The sequence below is a fragment of the Rhyacophila brunnea genome, unplaced genomic scaffold (genome assembly GCF_057557595.1).
Source record: "Rhyacophila brunnea isolate RB1 unplaced genomic scaffold, BYU_Rbru_1.0 scaffold_2, whole genome shotgun sequence".
In the NCBI taxonomy this organism is placed as follows: Eukaryota; Metazoa; Arthropoda; class Insecta; order Trichoptera; family Rhyacophilidae; genus Rhyacophila; species Rhyacophila brunnea.
This window is the reverse complement of record NW_028232859.1, coordinates 36859625-36876746: the sequence shown is the minus strand read 5'-3', so window position 1 is coordinate 36876746 and position 17122 is coordinate 36859625. Positions and strand designations below refer to the sequence as shown.

Below are 17122 nucleotides of genomic sequence, written 5' to 3'. Positions count from 1 at the left end.
TTTGGATTGAATGTAAGGGTTATTAACTATGCTAAACTTTGAGTCACTAAACACCAATCTAATCCTACTTTGCCAATATTCGGTAGAATTTTCATTTATATAATAAAGTATGGTAACAATTTCAACAATTATAATGAAAATCTAATAAAAACATATGTTATGATTGCGATTTCGAGTAGGTCAATTTATTTAATGCCAGATTAATAGCTCTAGCATTCTAAATGGCTGACGCAGTATTCAACTCAATGAAAGAATGATGAATCTTTCAGAAGTCTAATTATTGAACTCGGTTTCAATAAAATGTGCATTCAAAGTGTTGATTTACAGTAGCATGTCATGGTATCTTACGTAGGCTTAGAAAAACAGAATACTGTGCTTGAAGAACAGACACTTCTAGCATAGTTATTATACTTGATGTGCATTTTTCAGAAACAAAGAAATAAGACGGCAGATCTTGCAACTTCAATTTTTCTAAAAAGAATCTGAAAGATTTTACCAATAGTATATAAGATAAATATAATAATTATTAATAATGTAAGATCTTCTAGTAGATTGTTAAATTATATATTGCTCCAATCAAGCCTCGCACTTACTAGGATCGGTCCTGTTTTAATGCATACATGTCCACAATTCTTGCATAATTTATTACATACCTAATAAAATGTGGGAATTAGTGGAAGATGTTGCTAATTCAAAGTTGTAAAACTGACCTCGGCTTTTTAATAATATATTTTTGTCTTGCACTTATTTTGATATAATATGCCACATGCCAGGAATCGTGCATACAATCAGATTATTTGACAGCTATCAACAAATTTTACATAATAAATGCAGATAGGCCAAGCAGGGTTAAACACTATGTATATTCTTTTTTGCAAGGCAGAATAAAATGAATGTTATTTACTCAGTTTATTGCATAATTATATTAATTTTTGTTTATTTTGTTTAGTACATCAATAAAGTGTTTTTATATTTTATATTGTTTTGTTTTTCATATCTCTCATTGATCGACAAATTTCACTTATGGTGACTGTGTCCAAAATGTATCAACCGTGATCGAGTTAATTCTATGTAATATAATAAAATTATACTGATAATCAATCACATGAGTATATTATGCAGGTTCTGGAGGTAAAAAATGCATGAACTCACTATTATAGTCTATATAATAATAGGTACGTAAATGTAATAGTGTTTTCCTATTTGATTTTTCATCAGTTATGAAGCTTAATAGAATATTAAAACCTTTCCCTTACTCTGCATCACAACCTTAAGTCGGTTTATTACCATAGTTGACGTACTTCTACAATAATAAATAAAATGTAATAAATAAAATATGTTTTACAAACATTGCCTAAGTAAAGTTACTAGAAGTAAAATGAAAATTCTTCCGGAGTGTATTGACATTTGCTACACTGTTATTTAATCTAAAATAGTACAAAGCTAAAAACCTATAATTGTACCTATAAAGATAAAGTATTGATGAAATCTACCATTGTTACAATATTTTTTCAATCTTGGGAGTCTTCACAAATAAAAACTTGCCGCTCATGGGTATAATTTAATTCACAGTTGTAACAAATTCATGCAATTGTTCGTGTTATTATTTATATAAATTGTTGTAACAACATATCACTCTTTAAAACGACTCAATGTTTTTGTGTTTTGCATCGGATTCGTGGTATGTTTGCTTCAGGCTGGCCGATTGATCTTCCAAACTCCTTTTCAATCCTTCTATGGTCTGAAGAAGCATCTGAAAATAATAAAAAAGATGTTTACTAAAAAATGTACACCCAATCAAGTCAACAAGTGCCTGTCGTGAAATATTTGGTGACGTTATATCATTGAAATTAGGAAGTACCTACTACAGTGTACGTCAGTGATGGAGATTGGAGATAGGCTTTTAAGATCTGACATAAATAGTGCACCTAAACTTTGTCAGTCAAATGTATTTGTTTTCATTGAAATAATACTACAATGTGTAGATACTGTACGACAACATTATTTAGGCGAAAACAGGAAGTCGCCCTTGTCGCGAATAGAATATTTCAGTGTTGTCATTTTTTGAGAAAACATATCCCGCGAAATAAGGTTTTAAGTTTATATCAATTCTATTCTCAGTAAGTTTATAAGTACATTAATTTATAAGTCTAATTATTGTTCAATAAATATCAATAGAATTTTTTTTTTCAAATAATTTCACCTCTTAATTATTACTATTATATTAGGTTAATTAATACAGCGTAATTATTGAATTTGGAAGGAAATGTATCATTGAACCTACATTAACTGATAATATTGCTGCAGGTATTTATTAATTAAATAACTATAACACAAATAGAAATAGACTAAAAAAGTAGAAGTAAAAGATATAACATATTCAATATTATATTGATGACCCAATCACATGTTTTATAATTTACAAATGTCTTTATATCGTATTTTTAGTAAAATTGTTGTAGAAACACATACTGTGAAAATAATTTTCTATAAATTAAATTATATCCACCTTACATAAATTTTAAAACAATATGTACCTACCTAATTATCGGTTTAAAAATACAAGGACAATTCATTAACTAACTAATGATCATTTATACTTAATTATCATACGTCTAAAAATATTAATAAAATAGTTTACGATACACATAACTTTATAATATACAAACATAATTTCCAGTATTTGGGGAAATATTTCTAGTATTACAACACTGAATTTTGACATACCTGACATGACAGGAACCCGTAAAATGGGCTTGTTGAAAGTATTGTATAGGCTCGCCTTTTAAATACGACACTTTTTCTTCTTCGCAATAAATCAAAAGTTTACTGATAATAATTCGAGCATTATTTCGTATTGTTTTAGACATCTTTTGAATATAAAAAGCTTCAAATTACGTAAATTGATAGATGCGTCCAATACGAAGTGTCAAAAATGCAATGAATAATTTGGGGGCGTTCCTAATTTGAAACCGGAAGTTCGATTAGCTGTACTGGAGGGGATTGTAGTTCACAGATTTGCCACGTAGCCAAGATGAAGTTGCCGGACAATAGTGTTTGTTAGTTTTTAAAATTCAATTATACCCTGCCTAATTCAAGCCATAGTAGATAATAGTCAAAAAATATTCTTTTATATGGGGATATTTTTATTTTTAAATAATAAAGGTCTTTAATTCTTGGACAACCCTCGTATTTGATGAATTGATTAAAGAAGTCTGCCATTGTGGAACTAGTTGATCTAATACCTTTATCACATAGTTAGGGGTGGTTTTCAAACATCATAATGAAACAATATTATATTCACTATTTATTAATAAATGATCTACGTTAAAACTAGACTAATTGATAGAATCTCGAAATCATTAAAAGGTTTAGTTCCAGTGAAAATTTTTTTTTTCTTTTCGACCACTGTACTTACTAACTGTATAGGCCTGTTCGGACTGTTCCAGTGATTTAGTTGAGTAGCAAGTGATTTGGTAAAAAACCGTGTCTGAACAGATAAATTTAGTCGAGTAGCTAAGTAAAATCGCCAGTCCAGTCGATCCATTTTATTCTATTATTCTAGAATACCCCCCACCACCTCTCATGAAATACTAAACAAGCCACGAAACAAGTCTGAACAGGCGAGTTCATTAGTCGCCGACTGCCGCAGAGATGGCATAGCGTTGGAGCAAAGATACTACTCGAAATAATATAACTTACAGTTATTATACTTCAATGCGACAAACCGTCGCGAACGTGTGTTCATAGATCCGTAGATAAAGGGAAATATTTCAATAATATTCTACATTTGGGAATGTGCAAGACATTTCTTTGGTGGCTCGATGGATGTCTGGTGAGGTTTTATTATTGTGCATAAAGTACCTATTTATTACCTAAACAAACTACAAAAATACATAGGTAAGCATACAAAAATTTATGAAACCACAAAAATATAATAGGTAGGTATCTTATGTAAATTAGTATTCATCAATAGGAATTTGGAGCATAAATCGATTCAATTCAACAACGCCGTTTTTGTATAGTGTCATTTGAATTATTTTTGAAGTTACAAGTTTATCTGGCAGACGGCAGCACTCTCGAGCACTAATGCACTGTGTTCGGACACTTTTCAGTTACAAATTCACTAAATCACTCGCCACTCTACTAAATCACTCGGCCGGTTCGAACCGTCCTTATTATACAGTGAAACCCCAATTCTACGGTTTTCAAGGGACCCTAAGAAAAAAACCATAAATGCGGGATATATAAAAAATAAAAAACTCTGTATTTTTTTCGACGTTTTGAATTATTTTCAGTTTCTCAGCTAGAGTTCTAGTTTTCTTCATGGGGGGCATTTTAGTTGCGACTTGATACGAGATGCGAGGCAAGCCTTAGCGCCAACCAACCTGTCTGAACCTGACTGAAAAGTCTGTAGTATGTATCATAAACAATTCTACGAAAGCGAAATGAAAAATATTTAACAAAAACGGTCAATCGGGATAATATTTGTGACAGGACCATAATATTTAGACGATAGATTGAGGAAAACGATAAATCGGGGAACGTTTAATGCGGGATTATTTAACATTGTTCTTATGGGTGTTTGGCTAAAATGAGCTATCCGTGCGGGAAAACGATTTATGCGAGAATGGTAGATCGGGGTTCCACTGTAAGTTATATTATTACAAATATTTTATTTTCATTTAAAAACTCAAAAAATTGTAGGCATTCAACCATTCAATTAATGTTTTAAAAGTGATGATGAATGATTACCTGCCGCCTAATGAGAGTCAACTGCCTTTGGAACTGCCCCTGCTGTTGCTGGTGCTGAGTCTGTTGCTGGTTGTGTAGAAGATCAGCCTGCTGCCGACTTCTCTCTGCTTCTAGCCGCTCCGCCCGCAGGCGAGATACCTTTTCCCGCAGCTCCGCTCGGCACTCCTCCGACCCTTGCAACAACAATAAGAGATCTACTTCAATTGTCATGAAGTTCTCACCGCTTAATGATTATGTAGCTATTGTACTACTAGGTACGAGGGTGGGTCAATAAGTCCTTAGAAAAGCCGACAAGTGGCGCGACTAGTACTGTAAGCGGTTTGTTTTCATGCAGCGGCACTACCGATTCAGTATGCTGCGAAGTTTCAATCAGATTGGTCGGGTTGTTGTGTGTTTTTCGTACATTTAAAAAAAAAATTTGCTTGTGGAAAATGGAAAAATGGAAAATGGAGAAAATTGAGTTTAGAGCTGTTATTAAACATTTTAATATAAAAGGGTTAACAGCAAAGGAAATAAAAAATGAGTTGGATTTAGTTCACGGCATATCTGCTCCTTCACTTGCAACTATTTATAACTGGTTAAATGAATTTAAACGTGGTCGTACATCAACAAAGGATGAACCACGCTCAGGACGTCCTGTAGAGGTGACTACACCAGAAATGATCAATAAAATCCACGATATGGTGTTAAGTGACCGAAGATTAAAGTTGAGTGAGATAATTGAGGTTACAGGGATCTCAAAAGGTAGCGTCATTTCTATTTTACATGACAAATTGGGCATGAAAAATATTTCTGCAAGATGGGTGCCGCGTTTGCTCACAGTCGACAATAAACGCAATAGGGTGGTGGCCTCTAAAGCCCTGTTGTCGCTCATGCAACGCAATCCGGATGAATTTTTTCATCGCTTTGTGACTGTAGATGAAACATGGATACACCACTATACTCCCGAGACGAAAAAACAGTCAAAGCAGTGGATTGCGAAGACAAACCATGTCCAAAGAAGGCGAAAACCGTAAAATCAGCTGGTAAGGTTATGGCTACTGTATTTTGGGATGCACGTGAAATTATTTTCGTTGACTATTTGGAAAAAGGAAAAACAATAACAGGGGATTATTATGCATCTTTATTGGACCAGCTAAAAAACGAAATTGAAGAAAAATGGCCTCATTTAAACAGGAAAAAAATCCTCTTTCATCAGGACAATGCCCGTGTTCACACATGTTTACGATCAATGGCTAAAATTGAAGAATTGAAGTTCGAATTGGTCGACCACCCACCGTATTCGCCAGATTTAGCCCCCAGTGACTTTTTCCTTTTCCCAAACTTAAAAAAATGGCTAAGTGGACAACGTTTTTTTTCAAATGAAGAAGTCATCGATCGGACAAATGCTTATTTTGAGGACCTTCCGAAAACTTATTTTTCTGACGGTTTAAAAATAATTGAGAAACGTCTAACCAAGTGTATTGAGCTCCAAGGAGATTATGTTGAGAAATAAAAAAAAATACAAAAATAAAAACTGTTTTAATGCTTTTTTCTAAGGAATTATTGACCCACCCTCGTACCATAATGTCATACAGATGAAGTCAGATTATTGCAAACATTACCTAAATAATATTGAATGTAATCAGTCATCTAATGGTGCTGGAGCATGCTAGATTGGAGATCAGAAGATCTTTTTAAAAATGTAACGTTACTCCAAAACATCTTCTATTACATCTCATGTAATATGAAAAAATCACAATGTACAGGGACTATTTTATTTAGCACTACAGAACAGTAGCTGAGGGTGGAGAAGCTGTTTAGATCCGCCATAAATAATGCACATTAAACTTTGTTCGTCATAGTTATTTGTTTTGATTGAACTAAGAACATTTTTCAGATGGTGTTGGTTAGTTTTTAAAAATCGATTAAACCCTGCCTAAAACAAACCATAATAGTTTTGGTATATTTTGGGCGATACACAAAATTGTACACACTTTTTTATTCATACTTTTTTGTTTTCGTTGGATTAAAAATACATATAACAGTCAAGGGCACACATGCTTACCTAGAGTTTCTGTTTTTTCATTTAAAGTTGAACTATGACATTGAATACTAGGTATGATTTTTAAAGTGAAAGTGATATTATGTTACATCTCTTTTACGCATGCTAATATGATTAAAAAGTTATTCTTTCTCTTTCTGTCACATTCGAATTTGATTACCGAAGTTTAAACATTTACTATGCGTATTAGCTGACGTGCTTCGTCGTTTACAAATTATAACATAAATTTAAAAAATATATGTATTTATAATATTAAATATATTTTATAATGTACACAGATTTTTTTAACAACTATATTATATATACTTTTATTTATTTGTCGCATATTTAAAATGTTCTTGCTATATTAAAATCTTTTTATTAGCCGGCCAAATAAATCCGTATTTTTGGCCATAGACTAATATAAAAATCTCTCTGCTGTCAAATATTATGTTTGCAAATTGCAAGGTACCTAAAACAATTGTGTTTTATATCAGGAATAAGAAACACTATCTGTAAGTACAATATTATGTTATTTATTACTATCGTAGTATTCTGTGTGTTTTGCATATATTATTCAAGTGTTTATTTATTGTTTTCTTAGTCTATACATGCTTTCAATGTTTCATAATTCCGACGTAATACAATCCTTTTTTTGAGGTTAGTTACATTCATTCCAGAATTATATAAAACCTGTGATTTCATATACCTATATTATATTTGTTTGATATAATCTAAGGCGTTCTAGTTGTTATTAAACATGTTACCTACCTGATTACTTTATTTTAGTTAATCAATCTTTTTTGATGCTTTGTATTATCACTAATCCGTTTTAATTACCACTCTTCAAACAGTCGCCAACTATAAAAGATTAAAAATCACACTATTAACAGTTCCTATGTTATGTTTTTTGCAGATGGAGAAAATGTCTACCGAGATCTTTGCTTGTCGACGGTTTCATATGAATAAGATGGAATGAAATAAATCTTTTAATTAATAATGAAATAAATCCGGCTTTCGGCGTACGATTCGAACATGGCGTGATTTATGACGTCGACCATCAAGCATATACACCCATTTTATAGATTTAATAGTACAATTACACAAGGTAAATATAAAGTGACTAATGTTTAAAAAATAAAACAATTTTATAAAAACATTTTTGCACTAAATTTATTATCGATAATGATATAAAAGTTGCTATTTTGATTCGTAATATAAAATATAATATAATTGTGCATATCAGTTACTTGTATCATATTAGGTATGTCATTTGGTAGAGCTTACTCTCCAAGTCTTGTCTTTTTCAGCCTCAATATCACTTTGATATTAGAAAAATTGTCTTTCCAACACCAATGAAAGGTGCATGTATCTATACACACACATTTCAAAGGCTTTAAGTTTTCTAGATGCTGTATATTACTTCTTCTCTTCGGCTATATCCGCATCTTAGTTGCAGCATATGGATACAATGCGGCGCCTCCAAGAATCTCTGTCACTCTAGTTTTTTTGCATCGTTCCAGGTCATACTAGCAGCCCGTAACTCCGCCAGATATGCTATATAGATAGTATTTAGCGGCCATCCAGGACGCCGGAATCCGGTTGGCTTGAAGAACAGGCAAACCAGATTGGGATTCTCTTCAGGCACTCGCAGCACGTGGCCGGGCCAGGTACAAAGTTGCGTATTCACTCTCAGCGTGATGGGAGGCTATTTGGTGCGTTCTTTTATCTCCCGTTACTTCTAAAATTACCGCACACCCAGTATCCGTCGTAAACATCTGTTCTCGAAGCTCAGTATACGATTGCTCGGAGCCTTTGTAAGGTGCCATGACATAAAAACTAGTAAGATATTTAAAATAGCTGCTAGAATGAATACATTGTTGAAAGGAAATGAAAACTGATAATATGATATATCAATTAATTTGTCCATCTGAAGTTGTAGATATCAGTTAATAATTATGTGTTATACCAGTAATTAAATGCTGACTTCAAATGAAAATTGACAATTAAATATTGAAATAATATATTACCAGTTTTGATTTTTTTAAGTACTATACTATATCCATGGTTCATATTACAATGTCATAGTAAAACTTAGAAGAATAAAATATGTCGTAAGACGAAATCAATCTTGGGGTTTTAATATAAGTTAAATAAATAGTACACAGCTAATTTGTTATTACTTTGAATACATGCCATGTCTTTACATCAATAAAAAACAGAAAAACAATTTAATAATGTATAAATATTTATATAAGACTTAACAACGGCTGACATCTAGTTAGACACGATGACCTCCATTTAATTTCCTCTTATTTTAAAATTCACCAAGATATATCCTAATAAGTAGGTAAGTATATTACATTTGTACATATAATAAGTAAATCAAGTACTTAACATAAATAATTATACTGTAAAATTAAATTACAATTGAAGCAGTATATATGGACCCCACAGAGTAATTAACAATATAATAATTTATATAATTATATCGGGTATATACTATATTGACACATTTTAATGAAGTCTATTTTTCTTGGTACCTACGTTCAATGATAAATGTTGTTTTATATTGTAACATAAACAATGGTAATATGCATTGATCTTTCTGATTTTTAAACTGTGATATCTATTTTATATATCTATTGATTTCTATGTGTATTATTGATACATTATTTATTTCAAATACAATAATTTCAAAACTAACAGTAAATAATATATAGAAAGCGTCATGTTGTTTAGTTGGAAAATCTACTAGGAAATTCCATCCAATCCAAATCCAATCTTTACCAGGTGGGTACTTGTAGGTCAGTTATTTTTGGAATAAAATGAATCCCTTAAAAAATATGAAATAAGAATAGAATGATAAATATTTGTGAAAATTTACCAAATCAACATGTTTAACGTGAATATTTTCACACTAAAATGATAAATATTGTTAAGAAAATATACACAAACAGTACATTCAGAAGTTATGACGTTTAAAAGATCCCGCGAGTTAACTCGTGCGTGGCACTGATCAGTTATTAGGTGATATCAGTTATAATCATTTATGAGGAATGGTTATAAGCCATTGGCACAACCAATTTGGTTTTTGACCTTGAGAACAAAATGTACTTTTTACACGGAACCAAACCCCACGGCTGCAGAGACAAATGCTTATACAAAATATGGCACAGTGGAATCGCCAGCAAGATCTGTAGGTATCATTATTTAGATGTAAGTATACATATTATTTTGAATTTCATAAAATTACACTCGTTCTGGGTGTCTCGTAACAGTAAACTATATTAGTAAATTAGATATATCTTGATGAACTATAAAATAGTGATGTAATATAGACTTGTTGAAAATATATTAAGCATAATAAAATTTAAAATAAAAATTTAGAAATTCAGCCTTTCTGGTTCTCTAATATTCATAGATCTACTGGTTCTGGGATCTACTATTTCTGGCAGTAGACAATTCATATAAAAGTGATATATCTTTTTTTCAATCCAAAATGTCTCGTCTTTTTTGATTAATTCTATTTTAACAGGAAAATTATGTCCCGTCCAAACTCCAAATAAACAGACATCTTTCTTAGTAATATGAAGCTGCCCCTGAATCTGGAAGTACCAATCGTGATTTTTATCTATTACCATATTCCTGTCTTTATCTACTTTCCAAAATTTAATTTTTTTTCTGTACAATAGCTTCATCTGCACTTATTCCAGCAGCTGAGAAAGGACATTTTATTTCAATAATTGTATCATCATCGCTGATGCCATCTGGCGTTGCACCGATAAAATCATACACATCATCGATAAACAATCCACATCTCTCAATCTTAATTCGTTCTTGTACACTAAGCTGTTGTAAAGCTATTGATTCATTTTCTTTACCATATTTTACCGCTTTCACGTTGGCTAATGATTGGCTATATAATAAACGTTTTACCAAAGGCCCAAATTTTGTATTTTCTCGCCGCTTACACACCTTTCCAAAAACAGAGGCAGTAAGAAGGTTTCGTCGCCTTTCTAGCCATTCTGCACATTCAGATTGTAATACAGTGCGTCTTTCTATATCCCTCCTCTCATAGTTTGTCAGTTTGAGTTTTTTCAAAAAAGTTTCTTTTAACAATTGATATTGATTTTTGTCCATATCAGGTTTTTGGCAACTCTCTCCATAATCTGGATTAGATAAAGGAACAGAATGTATTGGTTTTCGCCAAGATTTTCCTATTTTTTTTTTATTTATTTTCAACCTTCTTGATTCTAAGCGATTTATGAAGGCTTTTGGGCTATTTTTATAAACTTGTTTTTGAATTGTGCAATGTAACTTATTTGTATTAAATGCGATTACCGCCGCTGCACATCGTCCCATGTACGATTGTCTTTGAGAGTAGTTAATTCTCTTGCCGCCCACAAATTTTGCAATCATGTTATTAAAAGATTCTGAAATATTAGTAGAAAAATTATAAATTAAACTTTTTGAATTTAGCACCAAACGAGAATTATATATCATTAATTGAGAAAATAGACTGCATTCTTTTAATGCTGGTACATAATTTACATCAAGCATGTCCTCTGTATTTGGTTCATTTGTACAAAAATATGGTAGACAAGAAGTATGGTCTCCAAAAACATGGTGCGGTCCATTAATAAAATCTTTTTTCAAAGCGATAACCTTTTCTTCGAAAGTACTATCTTGTAGTTTTCTATACTTGATTGCACCTATGACGGCTTTCCGCAGACGTCTTTTTCTTGACGCAATGATTTTTCTTACATTCAAGGGATATCTTGTGTCTTTGGTTAATGCCTCTATTTTGCCACAATAATTTCTAATTAAATGGTTTTTACATTCAACTTTCTCGACAGTTACATTTGGATATGGGTGACAATCAAGAATTTTTTTGTATGTGCTGGAATCTCCATCAGCAATCAATTTTGAATAAATCAATCCATGTGTATTAATAGATTCTTTAAAGCCTTCTAATATTGCTGTAGATTCCATTCCAGCTGACGGACCGGTGTAATTTAAAAAGCATTTATGTTGTTGAGCAGGGATATTTTTATTTTTAGCTTTGGCGCACAAATCGCAATATTTATTTTTCACTGACATGTACAAAATCTTTCCGGTTCTTTGACCAATGATCGTGGCAGCGCCAGATGCTGCGGAATAATTGCATCTGTATGAACGTTTCGACCAACAGCCGTCTGCAACAACTGATATCATGGGAATACCAGAAGAATCGACGTCACCATTTTCGATTGCAAGTTGTCGCTCTTCTTTCGCAGCGTTTTCCATACTCTTATTTTTGGTTTCTTCAAACCACTCGTACACCTTCTGTTGACTCTTTCTGTATGTTCTTGCTGTAATCGATGGAACGTCAATTGCTGAACACATTTCTTCCAGATTTGAAAATCCACTGCCGATACTGATTATACTGGATACAAATGCGTCACACAGATTCATTTTGTTTTTGTTCATTTCAGTTGTATATATTTTTAATTTTTTACCACAAAGTTTACATTGGATAAAAAATGTACTACTAAAGTTATCCCGATTTTCCCCAAAAATTTCTAAATGTGATAAATTACAATTAAATGGAGAATCATGGTGGCTAATTAATTGAAGTTGTTGGAAAAAATATGAAAAGTCTATAATTCTACGGCCTTCTACACGGAATTTAGGGCTTGAATCTTCAATTTCATTTTCTATAATAAATTCTTCGTGTTCGTGTTCAAATGTGGGATGAAATTCTGGTTCAGGTAGTATGCTTTGAGGATTTCCATGCTCAGGCATAGTCTTCGGCAATATATCAATACTATAATACATTCAAAAATATTAGTTTAGTAGATAGTTAACAGAAAACAAAATGTATAGCTGCTATTAATTATTGTACCAGATTATAATTTTTGTCACAGACACACTAATTTCGAATAAGACATGGCACAAACATAATATAAGTACAAATGATCATTATACTTAATTGTGTGTATTAATAAGTAATACGCAAAACTTCCTTTTGCAAGATAAATAAATATTGTGAAACAAAATTTTCTGTGAAATGTGGTTTTTTCAACTATGTATAATTATGTCAAATTATAAAATAATAATTTCAAACCTTTGTGTTTTTAATGTATTAATATTTCCATCTTTTCTCCTACGTCTTTTTTTGGAACTTCCAGCCATCGGATAGTGAGTTCGTGGCATTTTTTGTAAGTACAATCGATATAAATAATTGTGATAATATTGTTAGGTACCTATGTCAAAAACCGAGGATGAAAATTTCGCATTCCCGCTGAAATAAATGACGTTCATAGTATTGCCAGGCTAAACTTTCGAAAGTAAAGTTAATTTAAAAGAAAAAAATATTTCATTGGAAAATATTATGTAAGTACAGGCATCCATTATTAAGTTATTATTTGATGAAAGTATTCTTTAAAATCATCTGTATTATTATAATCTCGCAAATTCATAATTTAGTAAAAGTTAAATTTTCTGTAATATAAATATCAGTAGGTACTTAACCTAGGTAGATTCATAATTTGGCTAAGTAAAAAATATAGATATTTTTACTTCGCGATGTGTTTGGGGTGTTCTAAATTATGTAAGTATGTTTAATAACAAATGTGAAATTCGTAAAACCTCATGTGTATTATTTATTAAATAAAAATAGTAAAACTAATAGTAGATACAAATGGTGAAAAACTTCATTCACTTATTTACTAAAATATCAATCCAATAATATTTTAGTAGATATGGCAATACTGGACGACCCGATATATTTCACTGAAATAAAATAAAATCTATCACAATTTATAAAATACATACCTACTACAATCATAATTATTTTGAATGTAGAGGGAGATAGTTGTAGAAAGGGACAGAAAACTAATTGCTATGTTGCAATATTAGGCAAAATAGATTGCAACAGTGTTAAAAATTAGAATGTATGATTTAGTATGACATTACGTAGAATTTACGCAAATACAAATTTCTTCAGATTTTTTTTGCTTTCCGATCCTTCTGTCAAAATGATTTTACGTTTGCTATAATACGCTTGAATATCCGTTTATTTAACCTATTTTTGTGCTCAATTTGTAGCATTTAGTGTTACAAACAAATTTGTGTACAATACTAGTGTGTTGGCGTATTTTTTTGGACATATAAAGTGAAAATAATACGAGCTATAAATACTAGACATCATGCGCCAGTTCGTAGGCGATTCTAATGGAAGATTAGCTTGTCGAAAATTTCACGGAAATTGTCGTTTAAAATATTTCACTATTTAGTATTATAAATTTATAATTAACAAGATGTTTCATCATTTATTCAATGATTAATGATAACCCTTCTGATACGTAGCTTTAGATTATTTGGAATGTCTATAATTATAGCATATTTTAATAACAAAATGTCTAGTCGATTCCGTTAGATTTAGAGGGAACAGAAACTGCAAATATTATAATTATACTGAATATATTTTACTACATTATGTTTGATAACATTAAAGCTATCTATAATAAACGTTTTGACATAATATTTAGTGGAAAAAACGGTTATCAACACAGTCTATTAATGTCACAAAAATATGGTTTCGTTATCAATTATTACATTTCAAGGTTCCAAAGAATATTATTTTACGTCATAAAAATACTTTATGCAGTTATCAAATGTTTAACATAAATATTTGCCGATGAATAAGCTTCATAATTATATAAATAGTTTTTCTATAAATCTTACGTAAGATTCAGGCTTAACCTCCGAAAATACCAGAAAATAGCTGACATGGAACACCTTCCCCCAATATTCAAAGTTATATATTATGATTTAATTGCAAAATTTTAGATATTTTATAGACAGATGAGAATTTTTTGACTATTATATTTTATGGCTTGGTTGTCGCAGGGTTTAATTGATTTTTAAAAACTAATAAACACTATCTACACATTGTAGTATTAGTTTGATGAAAACAAATGCGTTTGACTGACAAAGTTCAGTGTGAACTATTTATTTATCTATAGTTTATCTCCATTTGATCATTTTTTACAATAAATTAAAATAGAGCATTTATCGACAATTCATTTTTTTCTTCTTCACTGGGTCTTCAATGGGGTTTGCTCCAGAAGTCAGTAATGGTTATTTTCCCCAGATTGTAGGATCTTGTTGAAGTTGCATTTTAGTTGACATACCTTGTAAAAAAATCGGTATTCAATATTTTATATTTTGTTGCACCTACAAACTCAGTTTTCAGAAACCCAGCGATTTACAATATTATAGATAATGGTATTTTATCTGATATGGTTGCATTTTTATTATTATTAAAAATAAGAAAACATTTTTATTTTATCAGTTCATATTGATACTTATTAAAATTTTCTATATTAATAAAAAATATTAAGAAAGTCAAAATGGATAAACATCTCCTGTGTAAAAACTTGAACTTAATACATTTTTGATTTATATAAACGAAAATTAAATTAATTATTTACCTTGTTCATCATTGGTAGACCCTTCCCCGTCTGACTTCTGCCTGATCAAATGATGCGGCTCCAGTGACTTCTGCAGCCGATCAAAAGTGGCACTGCATGAGTATACCTTCCGCTTCACAGGCTCACTCTGCGGGCAGTACGAAGAGTCAGGTACTCGGTGACCGATGTCCACCGAGCGAAACGTGAGCAACGGTGGTCTCTTTTCCTTCGCCTTGATGCGCACCTGATCCCCGTCTCCGTCCGAAGAGCTGGAAGTCCCTCCCACCAGGCTGCTACTGTCTCCACTCTGCGAGTCGACTTTGAGTGGAGGAGTTCTATCTAAAAAATCCATAGCCTTCGGGAGTGTTTTGTAAATCGGACTATCAAATTTTTTAAAGTCAGAGTTTGACTGTTCTTTTTCGGTTGACTCGTCACTGTCATCGTCGATATGTAATATCGGAGATGTCGGTTGAGGAGTCACGGGACGGCAGATCGGAGAACCATTTGTACCGCGTCCGTTGAATTGCAGCATGGGTGAGTTTGGTTTACTCCCCATCTTCCTCATGGGACTAGGCGGATTCATATTTTTTCTCGCCATTCTCGGTGAATTTGGACATTTTGCGATCGAGCGAGTGGTTTCAGGGGTTTTCAAGAACACATTTTTCGGAACAGGCGGAGAGTGAACCAGAAGTTTCTTTGGACTGGAGAAAATATTTTCATTCATATTCTGGTTTGTTTCTCTTCTGCTGAGTTCCGGAGAGTTCATCTGTATAAAATTTGTTATGTGATTCTTTTTTGGGCTGAATCGTGGAGAACAAAGCTTTGGACTACCGGGAACAGACTCCACGGTGCGTACTTTTGGAAGTAAATCGATCTCCGCGTTCCTCAACAATTCGACTCTTTTATTGGCGGGAGGATTATTTAGCGTCCGGCGTGGGGATCCCATGATAGGAGTGCCGGCCTTCATGCTGACTAGAATATGCTCCGCTTCCAATATGAGCTCTTTGTACTTCCTATCCGCTTCTTTGTCAGCTTCTATGAGAGCTATTTCTGAATCGAAATTTGCCAAGTAATTTCCTCCAGGTATGGATTGCCTCACTTCGCAGCTGCGAACGTAACTGACCGAGTTGGACCGACGTTTAATCGATTCAATCTGAGCATCTTCTATCAAAAGAGTACGTTGGACTGACATCCTAACCGGTGACTGGTGACTGCGCATCTCCATGATATTATCTAAAGGTTTTCTTCGCAGACTGACTGGGGTTCCTCCGAGACTGCGCGAAGCGGTGGCGGGATCGCGAGGGCGGCGGCGTCTAGGAGGTGCTCTTGATTTACCACCTCTTTTAGGCGCGCTTCCCGCTCGTCGTGCTCCGTTGTCCCGATGTCTCGAAAGTTTTCTCGATAGCTCATTAGGGAAATGATAATAGTTGGAATGGCCCAATCGTCTGGGACCTCTCTCAGAATCACTGAGATTCAAATCCTGGAAGGAGTCCTTATCTATAAAATCTAAATCTTCGGGATCTTGCTCGTCCCCTCCGTCTTGACCGGTATCTGCATCTGTGTCGCCGCAATCCTCGCAGTCAGTCGGATCACTATCGGAGAGAATGTCGGTTTCCCGCTCGTAGACGTAGCTCTCGTCGTACTTCCCCATCATCTCGTGCAACGTGAGGTCGTCATCGCTCGACCGATGACTTCCGGAGGAACTTGACGACACGGTCATTGCTAATCGACGCGGTGACCAGGATGCAGTAGGAACTCTGGAACAAGGTATTCAATATTGATTAATTGCTTGTATCTATATTATGTTTATTAAATTTTATAATTTATTTTCAAAAATTAAATGTGGTAAGGTAAAACTTAGTCAGTCTATTTTTAGGGCTTTGTA

The 17122-nt window shown here is 32.8% G+C and overlaps 1 protein-coding gene and 1 long non-coding RNA gene across 3 annotated transcripts in view; one reads left to right on the top strand and one right to left on the bottom strand.

The window, feature by feature from the left end:
* Nucleotides 1-940: 940 nt before the first annotated feature.
* The window catches only part of LOC147072266 (uncharacterized), a 112817-nt gene continuing 96635 nt past the window's right edge, over nt 941-17122 (bottom strand). The window contains exons 4-6 of one of the 2 annotated variants that reach the window (XM_085947595.1): nt 15259-16994; nt 4756-4949; nt 941-1753 (exon numbers count right to left, since the gene is read on the bottom strand). In XM_085947595.1, coding sequence (XP_085803721.1) covers nt 1640-1753; nt 4756-4949; nt 15259-16994 — 2044 coding nt within the window. In that variant the 3' untranslated portion in view covers nt 941-1639. Of the gene's footprint in view, nt 1754-3403; nt 4950-15258; nt 16995-17122 lie in introns of those variants that run through there. The other variant, XM_085947596.1, reaches the window with a different exon arrangement.
* LOC147072267 (uncharacterized) lies at nt 7229-8907 on the top strand. The gene is made up of 3 exons (XR_015070605.1): nt 7229-7293; nt 7695-7886; nt 8302-8907. It is a non-coding gene; the product is annotated as an uncharacterized LOC147072267 (long non-coding RNA).